At 41.1% G+C, this 15441-nt stretch overlaps 1 protein-coding gene across 1 annotated transcript; it reads right to left on the bottom strand.

Moving 5' to 3' along the window:
• Nucleotides 1-13391: 13391 nt before the first annotated feature.
• LOC122219362 (putative olfactory receptor 2B8) lies at nucleotides 13392-14345 on the bottom strand. Its single transcript, XM_042937591.1, is given in 1 exon segment — nucleotides 13392-14345. A coding segment is annotated over 1 exon segment (954 nt).
• Nucleotides 14346-15441: the final 1096 nt, after the last annotated feature.

Raw genomic sequence — 15441 nt, 5'->3', positions numbered from 1 at the left:
AGAGAATATTGCTAAGCAAGGATGTGGTTTCCAGTGGAACAGAGCAGGAGCCATATCCCATGAGATGTTGGACAGGACTCTCCAGTAGAATCATCCATCTGTGATGGTAGAAATACTCTGTCTTCACTGTCCAATACTATGCCCACTCTCCACCTGTCATAGTTGAGCATTTAAATGTCCTAGCTGAGATATTGAATTTTATATTTTATTTAATTTAATGAATTTAAATGTAAGCAGCTAACGTGGCTACTTACTAAAATATTGGACAGCACAGCTCTGGAGCATGAATCACAGTCCCGCCTTGGCATTGGCACTTTCTATCCATCCCATAGTCTGTCACTGGCTGTGAGCTGCCCCCACCAGTTCCCCAGACCACTTGGCAATGTGGCTCCCTTTCAGCTGAGGGAAATTTTCTCATGAAAGGAATGGCCATGAACTCTGGAGCCCCAACTCATACCACGTAGGGTTTGGATTAGAGCCCCTGTAGGTAAAGAGCGTCTGGGCAGGTCACCAACAGTGTTCATACAAGAGTCCACTCATGATCATGTGCAAGGATAGAAGGACAGGACCTGGTCTACTTTACACATCACCTCAGTGCTTTCACACACACACAGGAACACACACAAGCACTCTCACACACACACATACACACAAACACATGCACACAAGTTGTCATTTGACAATGTGGTCTCGAGTGGCAATGATAAATGAATGAACATTCAACTCTCTTCATAACTTTGTCTCTTTCATATTGGTATTTGTATTCCCATGAGTCATCATCATACCTTGTTAACAATAAAGTCAACATAAAGATGCATTGAGATAATATTCACAATATGGAATTCCCCTGTTGTAATTTTCAACATACCTTTTAAAATCTCCATGCATATTTTAGATATTTTGGTAACCCATAAGGGAGAAAATGAGCATTTAGAAAATATAAATACTCATAATGAGTTTTTGCATAGGGAACAAATATTATCCCATTTCACAGAGAGTAAGGAACCAAAGAGAAAGCATGGGAGCATGTAATCTAATACTTTTACACTTATGCAGAAAGGGCACATTTTATTATCACTAAACATGAATACTTAACAATTTTCCACACATGCATCCAGAGGTATAATGAATGTACTGAAATAGAATGAAAAGTCTAGGAATGACTTGGTGGCATTTCTAATGAACAATTAAATTTAGTTATATTATTTGACAACTTTCCATAGTCGGTTCCTTTAGACAACTGACCATTCATGCAAACCATTTAGCATTTTTGTTTCAAGAACATTTGCATCTGAAAATAACCTAATTTGCCAATTCCTAGAGCAACACAGAGACTTTGTTCCATTTTACTCACCTTCTCTCACCTCTTCTGTTGGATCTAAGCTATTTCCCTACCTCATTCCAAGTTATTGCCTAAATTCAGTTCTAGGAATAGGAACGCAGACATGTAGAATCAGTGCCTGCAGGAAATGCAAAGGTTGACTCTACCAGCACTGGGTCATCCATATGTTTTTCTGAAGCAAAAGGACACTTTCTCAGGATGACTTCACAGATCCTCATGCGGTACCAAAGATCTGCACTTTGCCTCTCGGAGGTAGAAGGTGAAGGCAGTCACAAACTCTCAGTATGGTTTCCCGAATACAATGACCTGCCTCTGTGACTGTGAGACCCTTACGAGCAGGCGAGAGGGTGCCATGACTCTGAGATGTGGCTGGGCTGGCACACAGAACCAAGTCCCTTCTTTCGCTGATGTCTCCTGGGAAAGGATGCCCCACACTCTTAATGAGCCCTGTCACTGAGATGCCCAGACATGGCAATCCTCAGGGACAATGACTGTGGGGGACAATGCCAGAGGAGACCAATCTGACTCTTTTTTTAGTTCACATATCTCACAGAGGACAAGTAACTCCCTAGACCTCCCAGCTACCTTAGCTCCCATCTGTGAATGACCTACATGTTTTAGAAGACTTCAGATGTTTTTCTCACCATTGCCCAAAATATTTACATATAAATATATAAGGAAGAATCCATTCAGTTACTTGATTTTAAATGTAAATATATGAATAAATTTTTTATTTAATTTCATTCATTGACAACTTGTATGGAATCACACAGCTAATAATTAGGCACATTTTAATCTTTAGCATGAATGTAAAGGAAAGCCACCAAATTCTATGAAACTTCTAATGCTGTTGTGGGGAAAAAACTCAATTTCTCTACACCACTGTTCTGTTTATATCTATAGGTTTTAATGATGTTCTCAAAGAATTTAAAAATTTATGTCTTTTTAATAAAATGGATGTGATTTCCTTAAATTCAGCTAGTCTTGCTGTTAAGATCAAATTGATTTTGAATTATCAGGAGAGTTATAAATAATTACTGAGAAAAATGGAAGGAAGTTGATGGGTACTTTATGGCTGTTTCTCAAAGATCTATAACTTCCAGTTTCCTTTGTCATGTTCTGCCTAAAGAGATAAACTACCTCCTGCTAAAAACATTCTTACATTTGGGGGCGCCTGGGGGCTCAGTCGGTTAAGCATCCGGCTTTGCCTCAGGTCATGATCTAGTGGCTCCTGGGTTCGAGTCCCTTGTCGGGCTCTGTGCTGACAGCTCAGAGCCTGGAGCTTGCTTCGGATTCTGTGTCTCCCTCTCTCTCTCTGCCTCTCCCTGCTCATGCTCTGTCTCTCTCTTGCTCTCTCAAAAATAAATAAACACACAAACAGAAATTCTACAAAGCCATTCTTACATTTGAATTTTCTACGTTATTCCCATACCAGCTAGGTCCTATCCTGAGGGTTATGGGGAAAACTGGCAAAGACAATACCCCCCGGTGTCACACCTGCTATTATGCTTTTCATCCCAGGCCTCACTCACTGCTACCAGTCGTACATGCTCAAATCACTTTGGTAACAGTGTGGCATTATCGAGTGATGCTGACCCACACTGACATTCCTAGATGTGATATGACCTAGGGGAATGCTCGGTCACCTGTCGGAAGACACGTATATAAGAACGGTCAGCAGCACCATTGTTTGTATCAACCAAAACATGCAACCATCCTAATGCCCAACAACCATACTGGGTGAACTGTGGTGTCTTCATACAAAAGTGTGCGCTCTACAACAATATGAACGAAACCACCACTAAACATATTGAAACAACGCTGTTCACACAAAGGTGCTGAGCAAATGATGCAAGTTACAAAGAAATCCATCCCTCCGCATAAAAAACCAGGTAGAAAGAATGGCTGTTGATGGACTCACATATGGGTGATAAGACTGTAGTCACAGTAAAAAATTGTAATTAAATCTAAAAATGGTAACAAAGGGTTGCTTATAACAAGTCACCATAAACGTGAAGAGACAGTCTGCAGTTGGGGACAGGCCAGTCGAGGTTCCGTGCGAGGTTCTAATTTACAAGGGAGGCGACAGCATGAGCGTTCCCTTGTTAATTATTCTTTAAACTGAACATATTTTACATAACAGTGTGGTGCCCAATATTATAACTATGACCATAAGACAGCAGGAAACAAGGAGGCTAATAAGAGTAATAGATATATGATCTCAGGTAGTTTTTAAATGGATAAAATGAGAATGATAAAATCACATTTAGAAAGGCTAAGCTTAGGCAAAAAAGAAACATTATAAGGAATTTGTAAGCAATCAGAAATGTGCACCAAAAGAATGCTAATTGAACTATGATTTTACAGAAAAGCAACGTGATAGAGAAAGGAAGGAGCAGAAAGCTTCTCCAGCAGGGACCTGACACCATCCTCTCTGTGAAGCTAAAATCGTTGGGACAGGCCTTCACCAGAAAGATGCAAATTGTCACCAGTTTAATAAATTCTCAAACGGGCCATTTCTAGTCTCTGAATTGTCCCGGCCATCTGACCCTCTTCCTCACCATCATCCTCCATCTGAGGGAAGTAGCGGGAACAGTCCAACCTTTCTAAGGGAGACACGACCGTCCTGCACTGCTGCCCTGCGTTTGATTGCTGTGGTCACCACTGGATAAATGGGTAAAGAGCTTAAGTGGGGACAGTGAAGAGGGAAAGTCTCAAAAAGAGGGAAAGAGACAGAAGACAAATACAGACAGACAAATATCAGAAGCTGAGACGGGAAACACATACAGAGATTCGCATTAAACAGAGAACAGAAAACTCACTAAAAGTGAAAACAGAAGGAAAATGGCAGCTAAAACAATACATTGATGGGCAAGGCAGTCTCAAAGTTCGAAAAGCTCAGAAAAGGTTGAAGTAATCACAAGTGCGGTAACAAAGGGCCAGACTGCAAAGCAGGCATCTGGTGCCATGGTTCCACACTGAGAAGGAGTTTGTTCCTGAAGGGACTGTCACCCCCAAAGACGTCTCACACAACAGGTGGGATGTGTGCACCCACATGTCCACCCAGAGTCAGCAGTAACGACACCTGCTGGCTCCCTGTTTGGCACACACACAGTCCCGCGACCTCTCTTGCAGAAGGAGAGACTCTGGAGGCCCTGGGGAAGCAGTGCTCCCAGGTTGGTGTTGCACACTCCATTGCTCCCATGGGGTTCTGGGGGGCAGGTCCTCCCAAACCAGTTCATCTTCGTGGGAATCTCCTAGAATCTAAACCAACTGGGTCCATGACACTAACGAGGAAGGAACTGTGAGCACTAGAGGCCCAGACATGTGGAAAGAAGCCATAGGTCATGTGCTACGTTGCTGTCATCCAGCACATCTCCTGCACACCAAAAACACACAGTCATGTCCACACACACATCATGTGCATTGAGAAGATTCCAGCGTTTGGTTCACTATGTCTTAGAATATTTAACCAATGAACAAATTGCTGTTCAGGCTACTAAATATACAAGAAAAATTAAAACAGTATGAACCAATTTCTATCTTCACATATTAGAATTATTTTAACATTGGCCATTTGGGGACCAATGCTACAATTATTGTGTAATTAAACTCTGAACAAAATTAATAACTTTAAATGGATAATTATAAATATAATGCTTGTGATCACAGTTAGGAAATCTTAGTTCAGTAAACTGACTAAACCATTAAGAATAGTTGATCACGGCCTTTTGGTAACCTGTAGTCTTCACCTGGTAGGAGGGGTGGGCTTATTAAAAACAATTTTCAAAAATACTCCATAGTGCCATGGAAAGAGCATATTTGGAAGTCTGTATGTGTAGGTTCACATCGTGGCCCCATCATTTAAAATTCTGTCATTTCAACTAAGAACTTAACCTCTCAATTCCAGAGTGTGCTCGGCTGTAAAGTAAGGATAATATCTCTCGGTGCTATGGGACATAAATAAGAGTATATGAAAAGGCATGAAAAATTATAAAGTGCTGTGTAAATACAAAGAACTACTACCAGTTCTGGATAAATTCACATCTACTCTCAGTCCATTTTCCCTATCACCGTCCATCGAACCTTGCTATCAGCCACTCTTTGTTAATATGGGCTTCATGCAGCTTTTATGAAACTATCAGCCTAATAGTCTCACATACCAGTGACCATTGCTTTCTGATTCTTCTACAGCCTGAAGTCTTTTACCTTTAATTCTGTCTTTACCCATTTCCCCTTTAAAAATAATCACACTTCAACTGAACCACCAGAGATCATTGTGCCAGTGTATCAAGATCCTAGCCCTCTCTCCAAGGACAATCTCATACTTCCCAGGGCCCATCCTGACATATCTACTTGGATGTTTTCAGTAATATGGTCCCCACCCAGAGTAGCTGTACACATTCCTTGGGGCTTCCATAAAAAGTACCAGTATTGGGGACTTAAAACAAGACACTTATTCTCTCATGGCTCTGGAGGCCAGTCCAAAATCAGGTGTCATCTGGGACACCCTCTCCTTGAAGCTTCTAAAGGATGATGTGTTCTATGTCTTTCTTAGAGCTTCGGATGTTGCCAGAAATCCTTGGCATCCTTGGTTGTAGACTGAACATTGTTCCAGCTCGGCCTCTATGGTCACCTGGTCTTCTCCCTGTGTCTGTGTGTCTGTCTCTGTTTTCCCTTCTTATTCTCAGGAAATAGGCCATTCTGGATGAAAGCCACCTTATTCATGTATGGCCTCATCTGAATTTGATCACATCTGCAAAGACTCTATTTTCATATAAAGTCGCCTTCATATGCACCAGGTATTAGATTATGATCATATCTTGGCGGGGGGCGGGCACAATTCAACCCACACAGGAGTTTTTTCTCTTGATTCTCCACTCCTAGAAAGGGACCAACTGACCTCTCAGTCACCACCTCTGGCATCTTTGATCATACTGTGGATCCTTGATAATTCCCCTAGAGTCACTTATCATGTGCTGTCTTGTCTCATGCTGCCATCAAGTTCCATGAGCTGATCCAGATTTAAAGGCAGAATTCGTGATGTACTAAATTGTGTACTTGAAAATTGCCAAGAGAATAGATGTTAAAAGTTAAATACATGGCAGTTAAATAACATCCTACAAAAGAATGAATGGGTCAGCCAGGAAATTAAAGAAGAAATTTAAACATACATGGAAGCAAATGAAAATGAAATCACAACAGTCCAAATCCTTTGGGATGCAGCAAAGGCAGTCCTAAGGAGAAATACATTGCAATCCAGGCTTATTTCAAGAAGCAAGAAAGCTCCCAAATGCAGAACCAAATATCACACTGAAAGGAGCTAGAAAAACATTAGCAAACAAAGTCCAAAGCCAGCAGGAGAAAAGAAATTATAAATATTAGAGCAGAAATAAACAATATAGAATTTTAAAAAATGGTAGAAGAAATCAAGGATTCTAAGAGCTGGTCTGGCTTTTTTCTTTTTTCTTTTTTTTTTTTGGAAGAATAAACAAAATTGAGAAACTTTTAGCCAAATATCTCAAAAAGAAAAGAGAGGACCCAAAATGATAAAATCATGAATGAAAAAGGAGAGATCACAATCAACCCCGCAGAATACAAACAATTATTAGAGAATACTGTGAAAAAATTTTGGCCAGCAAACAGGACAATCTGAAAGAAATCGACAAATTTCTAGACATTTACACATACCAAAATTCAAACAGGGAGAAATAAAAAATTTGAACAGACCCATAATCCATGAAGAAATTGAATCATTTATCAAAAATCTCCCAACAAATGAGAGTCCTGGGCCAGATGGGTTTCCTGGGGAATTCTACCAGACATTTAAAGCAGAGTTCATACCCATCCTTCTCAAGCTGTTCCAAAAAATAGAACTGGAAGAAAAGCTCCCAGACTCATTGGGTGAGGCCACAATGACCTTGATTCCCAAAGCAGACAGACACCCCACTAAAAAGAATTACAGGCCAATCTCCCTGATGAATGTGGATGCGAAAACTCTCAAGAAGATACTAGGCAGTTGAATTCAACAGTACATTAAAAGAATTATTCACCATGATCAAGTGGGATTTATTCCTGGGCTGAAAGGCTGGGTCAATATTCATGAATCAATCAACATAATACTTCACATTAATAGAAGAAAGGATAAGAACCAGGTGATCCTGTCAATAGATGCAGAAAAGGCATCTGAAAAAATAGAATATCTTTTCTAAAGAAAAAGCCTCAAGAAAGTCGAGATAGAAGGAACATACCTTAGTATCATAAAGCCATATATGAAAGACCCACAGTTCATATCTTCAATGGGGAAAAACTGAGAGCTTTCCCCCCTATGATCAGGAACATGACAGGGATGTCCACTCTCAAGACTGTTGTTTAACATAGTGTTGGAAGTCCGAGCCTCAGCCATCAGACAACAAAATGAAATAAAAGGAATACAAATTGACAAAGAAGGAATCAAACTTTTACTTTTCACAGATGACATGATACTCTACATGGAAAACTTGAAAACTCCACAAAAAAACTGCAAGAACTGATCCATGAATTTATGAAGTCACAGGATGTGAAAACAATGTGCAGATTGGTTCCATTGCTATATTCCAATAATGAAGCAACAGAAAGAGATATCAAGGAATCGATCCCGTTTACAAATGCACCAAACCCACAAAATACCTAGGAACAAACCTAACCAAAGAGGTAAAAGATACATATGCTAAAAATTAGTGAAAGCTTATGAAAGACTTTGAAGAAGACACAGAGAAATGGAAAAACATTGAATGCTCATGAATTGGAAGAAGAACTAATATTAACATGTCAATAATGTCCAAAGCAACCAACACAGGCAATGCAATCCCCATCAAAGCAGCACCAGCATTCTTCAGAGAGCTAGAACAATCCTAAAATTTGTATGGAACCATAAAAGACACCAAATAGCCAAAGTAACGTTGAAAAAGAAAACCAAAGCAGGAGGCATCACAATCCGGGACCTAGTCTTTGTTACAGAGCTGTAATCATCAAGACAGTATGGTATTGGCATAAAACAGACACATACTCCAGTGGAATAGAATAGGTAACCCAGAAATGGACTCACAGATATACAGCCAAAAATTTTCAACAAGCAGGGAAGAGTATCCAATGGGAAAAAGACAGTCTCTTTAGCAAATGGCGCTGGAAGAACTGGACAGCAACATGCAGAAAAATGACATTGGACCACTGTCTTACACCATACACAAACATGAATTCAAAATGGATGAAAGGCCTAAATGTAAGACAGGAAACCATCAAAACCCCAGAGGAGAAAGCAGGCAGCAACTTCTTCGACCTCAGCCACAGCAACTTCTTACTTGACATGTATCCAAAGGCAAGGGATATATGGGGCGCCTGGGTGGCTCAGTCGGTTGGGTGGCCGATCGGCTCAGGTCATGATCTCGCGGTCGGTGAGTTTGAGCCCCGCGTCGGGCTCTGTGCTGATAGCTCGGAGCCTGGAGCCTGTTTCAGATTCTGCGTTTCCCTCTCTCTGAACCTCCCCCGTTCATGCTCTGTCTCTCTCTGTCTCAAAAATAAATAAACGTTAAAAAAAAAATTCAAAGGCAAGGGATATAAAAGCAAAAGAGAACTAGTGGGACTCATCAAGATAAAAACTTTCAGCACACCCAAGGAGACAATTAACAAAACTAAAAGGAAACCGATGAAATGGTAGAAGATATTTGCAAATGACATATCAGATAAAGGGTTGTATCCATAATCTATGAAGAAGAACTTGCCAAACTCAACACCAGAAAAACAAACAGTCCAGTGAGGAAATGGAGAGGAGATATGAATAGACACTTTTCCGAAGAAGACATCCAGATGGCCAACAGACAGGTGAAGAGATGTTCCCCATCAGGGAGCAAATCAAATACAAATCAAAACCACGCTGAGATAAACCACACCAGTCAGAATGGCTAAGATGAACGACTCAGGAACCAACAGCTGTTGGCAAGGATGTGGAGAAAGGGAACCTTCTTGAACCACTGTTAGGAATTCATACAGTTCAGCCACTCTGGAAAACAGCGCGGAGGTTCCTCAAAAAATTAAAAATAGGTTTACCCTACAACCCAGCAATAAAGCAACTAGGAATTTACCCAAAGGATACAGGAGGGCTGATTTGTAGGGGCACATGTACTCTGATGTTTACAGCAGTGCTATCAACAAGAGCCAAATTATGGAAAGAGCCTGAGTATCCATCAACTGATGAATGGATAAAGAAGATGTGATATAGGTACACAATGGAAGACATCCCAGCAAGAAAAACAGAATGGAATCTTTTCATTTGCAACAACGTGGATGGAACTGGAAGGTGGCATGCTAAGGAAAACAAGCCAGTCAGAGAAAGACAGATATCACATCATTTCACGCCTATGTGGAATTTGAGAAACTTAACACAAGACCACAGGAAGGGAAGGAAAACTAAGTTATAAACAGAGAGGGAGGCAAACCGTAAAAGACTCTTAAATACAGAGAGCAAAGTGAGGTTGAGGGAGGTGGGAGGTTGAGGGGGTGGGGAAAATGAGTGATGAGCATTGAGGAGGGCACTTGGGATGAGCACTGGGTTTTGTATGAAAGGGATGAATTACAGGAATCTATTCCTGAAGCCAAGATTATACTGTATGTTAGCTAACTTGACAATAAACTTTTCAAAATCTAATACATGTTATGTGAAAATTGTATGTCATTTAAAAAATGAATCCGAAGACTACCCAAAATATGTTAGCCAAAAATATGAAATAGCATTGGTAAATGGAAGTTAAAAAGAGACAATTGTTTCACTCCTAGTCAATTTGGCGGGGAAAGATTGACTATCTGCTCATCTCACGCCTCCAGAGCCTTCCGTCCTCTTTGGCTGCCTCTGGGGAGCCAAACTCTGAATACTTGGACTGAGACAAATAGTTACATGGGGCAGGCCCCTCCTGGGGCCCTAAAAATACACACATCCTTGGTCCCTAGAGCACATACTTTGACTTTGGTGCTTATAAAAATATCCCTCAGATATAACATTAGCCCTTTTATTCATGGGCAGATTCCGTAGAATCATAAATTCCAACTTCTGTTTACCTCCAGGCTCCATTGTCCACTCTAAACTACACCTCTTCGCTTGTGCCAAAACACTCTGCAATGAGTGGACAACCTTTCTGGGTAAACCCTGGGGATGACAGAACTTATGCTAACAGTAATGATGGAGAGAAGCATTATTACCTTGAACAGAGCCTGAATAAAGTCGTCCCTTGTGACTTCCCTTCCCTTCAATGTGACTTCCCTTGCCTTTCAGATTCACCATTTCCCAAGACTATCCTGTCCAAGGTTGCCATATAGTAAATACACGAATCTGTCTTTATTCTAAGGGCTCTGTTCTACCTATCGCATTCCCTAACACTTTCCTACAGATCCACGACCACACACCACCGGGCAGGTTCTGAGTGTCCTAGCTTTCACGGGGACAGCGGTCATGTACTTTCATCTGCAGGACCTTCACTTTCCCATCTATATGCCAATCTCTTCACTTCTTACAACTGTAGTGGTTCTTCAAAGACCAGTGGCTGCTTCCAAAATTTAGGTGGATATCTGCAATCTTTGTTATTCTTCCTTGGAAGGAGAGGCCACATTCTTACCTAAACATCCATTCAAATGTTCCTATAATGGCATGATCTTGTTCCCTTTACTCCTGATTGCTTAGACCCAAAAAGGTGTGGCACGACCTGCAGAACTTGTGTGTTTGGATAAGGTTGCTCTTCTTTAGACCAAGTTCTAGAAGGAAGTGAAATCTGAACTCCCAATTAGCCAATTACCACTTCACTGGAGAAGGAAAGACTGTAAGTATTTTCTCTTCCAGCTCAAACCAAATGCTCAGGGGCAGGTCTTTCCAGCATGCAATCTGTGTCTGTCTTTTATCTGTAAGCATAACAAATGGGAGTCAGGAGAATAGCCTTTTTTGGCAATCAAGCCAGATAAGGGGAATCTGGTCTTTCTTATTGCTGAGGGTTTCTGCTATCTAGACAACAATAAGAATAAAAGAAATCCCAACATTCTCAATAAGAATCTTAGCAATTACCATGACCACAATGTATCTCATTTATGAACTTGGAACAGGATAGAAATAATACTTGTATCTTGGTCTTACTACTGCATGCAGGAATTTGTGTATATAATAAAGAATTTTGAAATCTGCTCAGATAATCACATTAACTATTGCTATGGGGTTGAATGCTGTGTGAAATCCTAATGCCCAGTTCAAGTTAATGAGAATTTATGTGAAAATAGGGTTTTGCCAGGGGAGGGAGGGTGTGCCTAGGTGGCTCATTTGGTTGAGCAACTGACTGTTGATTTCAGCTCAGGTCATGATCTCACGGTTTGTGAGTTTGAGCTCTACACTGGGCTCTGTGATGACGGTGCCGAGCCTGCTTGGTATTTTCTCTCTCCCCTCTCACTCTGACCCTGCCTGGCTCACACAAACATGCAATATTCTTCTTTCTCAAAAACAATAGAAAGCAGTAGGAAGAGTAAAGGGGATGGAAATGTAGGAGGACTCTGGGCTCTCCTCCCTAAAACACAGTTGTATTAATGTCTGATTACTGGAAATAACCAGGAAATGGATCTCCATTTCAGCTTGCTTTGGTCATTTCTTTGGGTCTCAATTTCCAGATTGGGCCTCCCTGTGCAGGTAATAAAACTCTGGGTGTTTTCTCCAGTTACTCTGTCTCATATCAGTTTGATTCCAAAACAGGTGGAAAAGCCCTGGGGAAAAAGGAAATGTCTCCTCCCCAAAACCAGGTCCTGTTCTAAGGCCACCTCAGGAACACCTGCCCCTGATCCTCTGATCTCCAGTCATTCACCCTCCCCTTTCCACTTTGACACCCAGCCTCCCTTCCCAGGAAACCACAGGTCCATACATGGTGGTTCCCAGTCTACACCATAAGGGCTCAAACATGCCACAACACCACTGTGGTGAAAGAGAGCTCTCATTCGTGTCACAAAACAAGCATCCAAAAAGCAGTCACCTGCAAAGGAGGGGTTGCCAGGGGTCTGTGACCTGTTCCTGCCTCCTCCGTGAGCCCAGTCAGAGTGGGACTCTGGCAAACAGTAGCTGCGAAATGTGCAGACTAGGAGGTACAGGAGGGTCTCACAGGGGTGACTGTCCTAAGGCCAGGACAGGGCTAGGAATTAGGGATGCATGAACTGAGAATCTCCCTTCCCTTCTCTGGGCTCATTGGTGCCACAGTGGATGGCCTGGGGGGAGGGATTAAATAGGTGATGGAGATTAAAGAGAGTACATGTGATGATGAAATGTGGAATCACTGTATTGTACACCAGAAAGTAATATTAATACTGTAGTTAACTCTAATGGAATGACAATAAAAATTCAATTAAACACTAAAATCATAAAAATCAATTCTAATGAAAAATTTTTTTTGAAAAACAAAGAACTGTGTTTCAAGACGAAAACAGTATCACAAGGGCGAGATTACACCACGGCTTGATAGCTGAATTGCTCTATCAGGATAGATGTTGGCATATTTTCTCTCACCTAAGTTTGATTTCCCACAGTTGTCCTCCTACTCTGGGAAAAAGCTGTGATCCAGTCAGGCCACAGACGTTGTAATAGAGCCATGATCTGACTGTGAGAAGAAGAAATAGCCTCCAGAAATTGCTAGAATTTTCTACAATATTGATATTTATTAGCGTGTTCTGGTCATTTTTATTCTTATATTGGTATGCTTTCATGGTGTGTGTGTCACTGTCCTTTGCAATTAGAAATGGGATAGTGTTCCCAAATGGGAGTGAACTAAGAAAATCCTCTGAAACTTTTTACAATATTAATATGATGCAGATGGTGTAGGTACACTACCTCAGCATCTCTGGAGGCTGCAATGCATCCATGAACTTAGAGTTTGAATACTCACTTGCATAAAGAATGAATTAAGAAAATTCCCTTGAGAGTTGTCAGGTGAAATGTTGAGGACACAGAAATCATAAAGACTCTGTATTCAAAGCCTTTCATGAAAGGGTCTTCCTTCAGTCATCTGGAGTCATAGCCCGTACACAACACCTTTCTCACTGCTCCCATCACATCCTTGTTCCGCAGGGTATATATGAAGGGGTTGACCATGGGGGTGACGATGGTGTAGAAGAGAGAAATGAACTTGCCCAGATCTTGGGAGTAGTTGTTGCTGGGCTGGAGGTAAGCATAGATGGCCGTGCCATAGAACAGGGAGACCACCGTGAGGTGGGACCCACATGTCCCAAACACTTTCCTCTGTCCAGCGGCTGACTTTATTCTTAACACTGCCCTGACAATTCGACCATAGGAGAACGTGATTAATGCCACAGGTATGAGGAGAATGATCACACTGACAAAGAAGAGCTCAGACTCATTCACAGTAGTGTCAACACAGGCAAGCTTGAGCAATGGGGGGACCTCACAAAAGAAGTGGTCTATTTTATTTCTCCCACAAAGTGGTACAAGGAAGGTGAGCACCGTCTGCAACGAGGCGTTGGCAAAACCAATGAACCACGATGCAGAAGCCATCAGGGCACAGAGACGGGGGTGCATGATCACTGCGTAGTGCAGGGGCCTGCAGACGGCTGCGTAGCGGTCAAATGCCATCACCCCTAACAGAATGCATTCTGTGCATCCCAACCCTAGAGCGATGAACAGCTGAGCTACACAGGCACCAAAGGAGATAGACTTGTCTGCTCCCCTGAGATGAACCAGCAGCTGAGGAACAGTGCTGGTCGTGTAACACAGGTCCAGAAAGCTTAGGTTGGAGAGGAAAAAGTACATGGGAGTCTGCAGGTGTGGGTCCAGGTGGGACAACGCAATGATGCTTGTGTTTCCCAGCAGGGTGAGCAGATAGAAGATCAGAAGAACCACAAAGAGGACTCGCTCCAGCTGAGGCCGGTCAGAGAAACCCAGCAGGATAAAGCCAGTAAAAGAACTTCCATTTTTCTGGTCCATTCTTTCTTACCACATGTTTCCTGTCAAAACCAAGTATTTAGCAATTTTTAAAACAAATCTTCAAAAAGAAAACAACTTGGTGGGGGTTGAAATGATCTTATGAAAAGACAAGGGCATGGAATGTATCAGCAATAATGTGAATAAATGCTGTACTCCCTGAAATTGACGTAGCTTATATCAATATAGTTCCACATTATCGCCAAAAGGTAATTATTAATATTTAATATGAGAAAAGTGAAATAATGGACATTTTGTTTGCATCAGTCAAAGGAATATAAGGTGTATCAGTCTGCACTTACTAGAACTTGAAGTACTGTAAAAATGTGTGTACCTTCCAGACTTAAAGTTCTATAAAATGTATAAGGGAAAAGAGGAAGAGCTCAGAAAGAATCAGAAAGAGATGCAGAGAGAAGGAGAGATGTTAATACAAATATGTGTCTCCTGATTCTACACAACTGGATTTGCACACACCTCACATGTAATAAAATATAACAACAGGGGCATGTAAGTGGCTCAGTGGGTTAAGCATCCGACTCGATTTCACCTGGGGCCATGATCTCATGCAGCATGGAATTAATCCCTATGTCAGACTCTTTGATGACAGCACTGAGACTGCTTGAGATTCCATCTCTCTCTGTCTCTGTGCACCTTCCCTGCTCCCCTACTCTCTCTCTCCCTCTAAAATATAATAAACATTAAGATAAAATAAACATTAATAAACATTAAATAAAGAAAAAAATAAACATTAAAATATATAAAATAAACATATATATGTATATCTACATACATATATGTATATATGTATGTATATATAACTTAATGTGTACAAGCATTCTGACATAAGAAATTATGACCTAGGATGTACTTATATGAAGAATTCAATTACATTCAAAATCTCACCACTATTTCTGCATAAACATTTTGGCAGTATTGCCTCTCTAACTAATGTATTATATTTGGGAAAGACACAGTTTTGGGGGGATTTTTTTTTGTATTTGTAAAACAATAAACAATCAGAGAGAACCCGAAAAACCACTGTTCAATTACAGTGATCAACTTTTCCTGAAAAATGCTTCAAATGACCATACCAACTTAACTCAGAAAATTCATT

The sequence above is a fragment of the Panthera leo genome, chromosome B2 (assembly GCF_018350215.1).
Source record: "Panthera leo isolate Ple1 chromosome B2, P.leo_Ple1_pat1.1, whole genome shotgun sequence".
In the NCBI taxonomy this organism is placed as follows: domain Eukaryota; kingdom Metazoa; phylum Chordata; class Mammalia; order Carnivora; family Felidae; genus Panthera; species Panthera leo.
The sequence above is the reverse complement of the archived record's forward strand: the minus strand, read 5'-3'. Positions and strand labels throughout refer to the sequence as shown.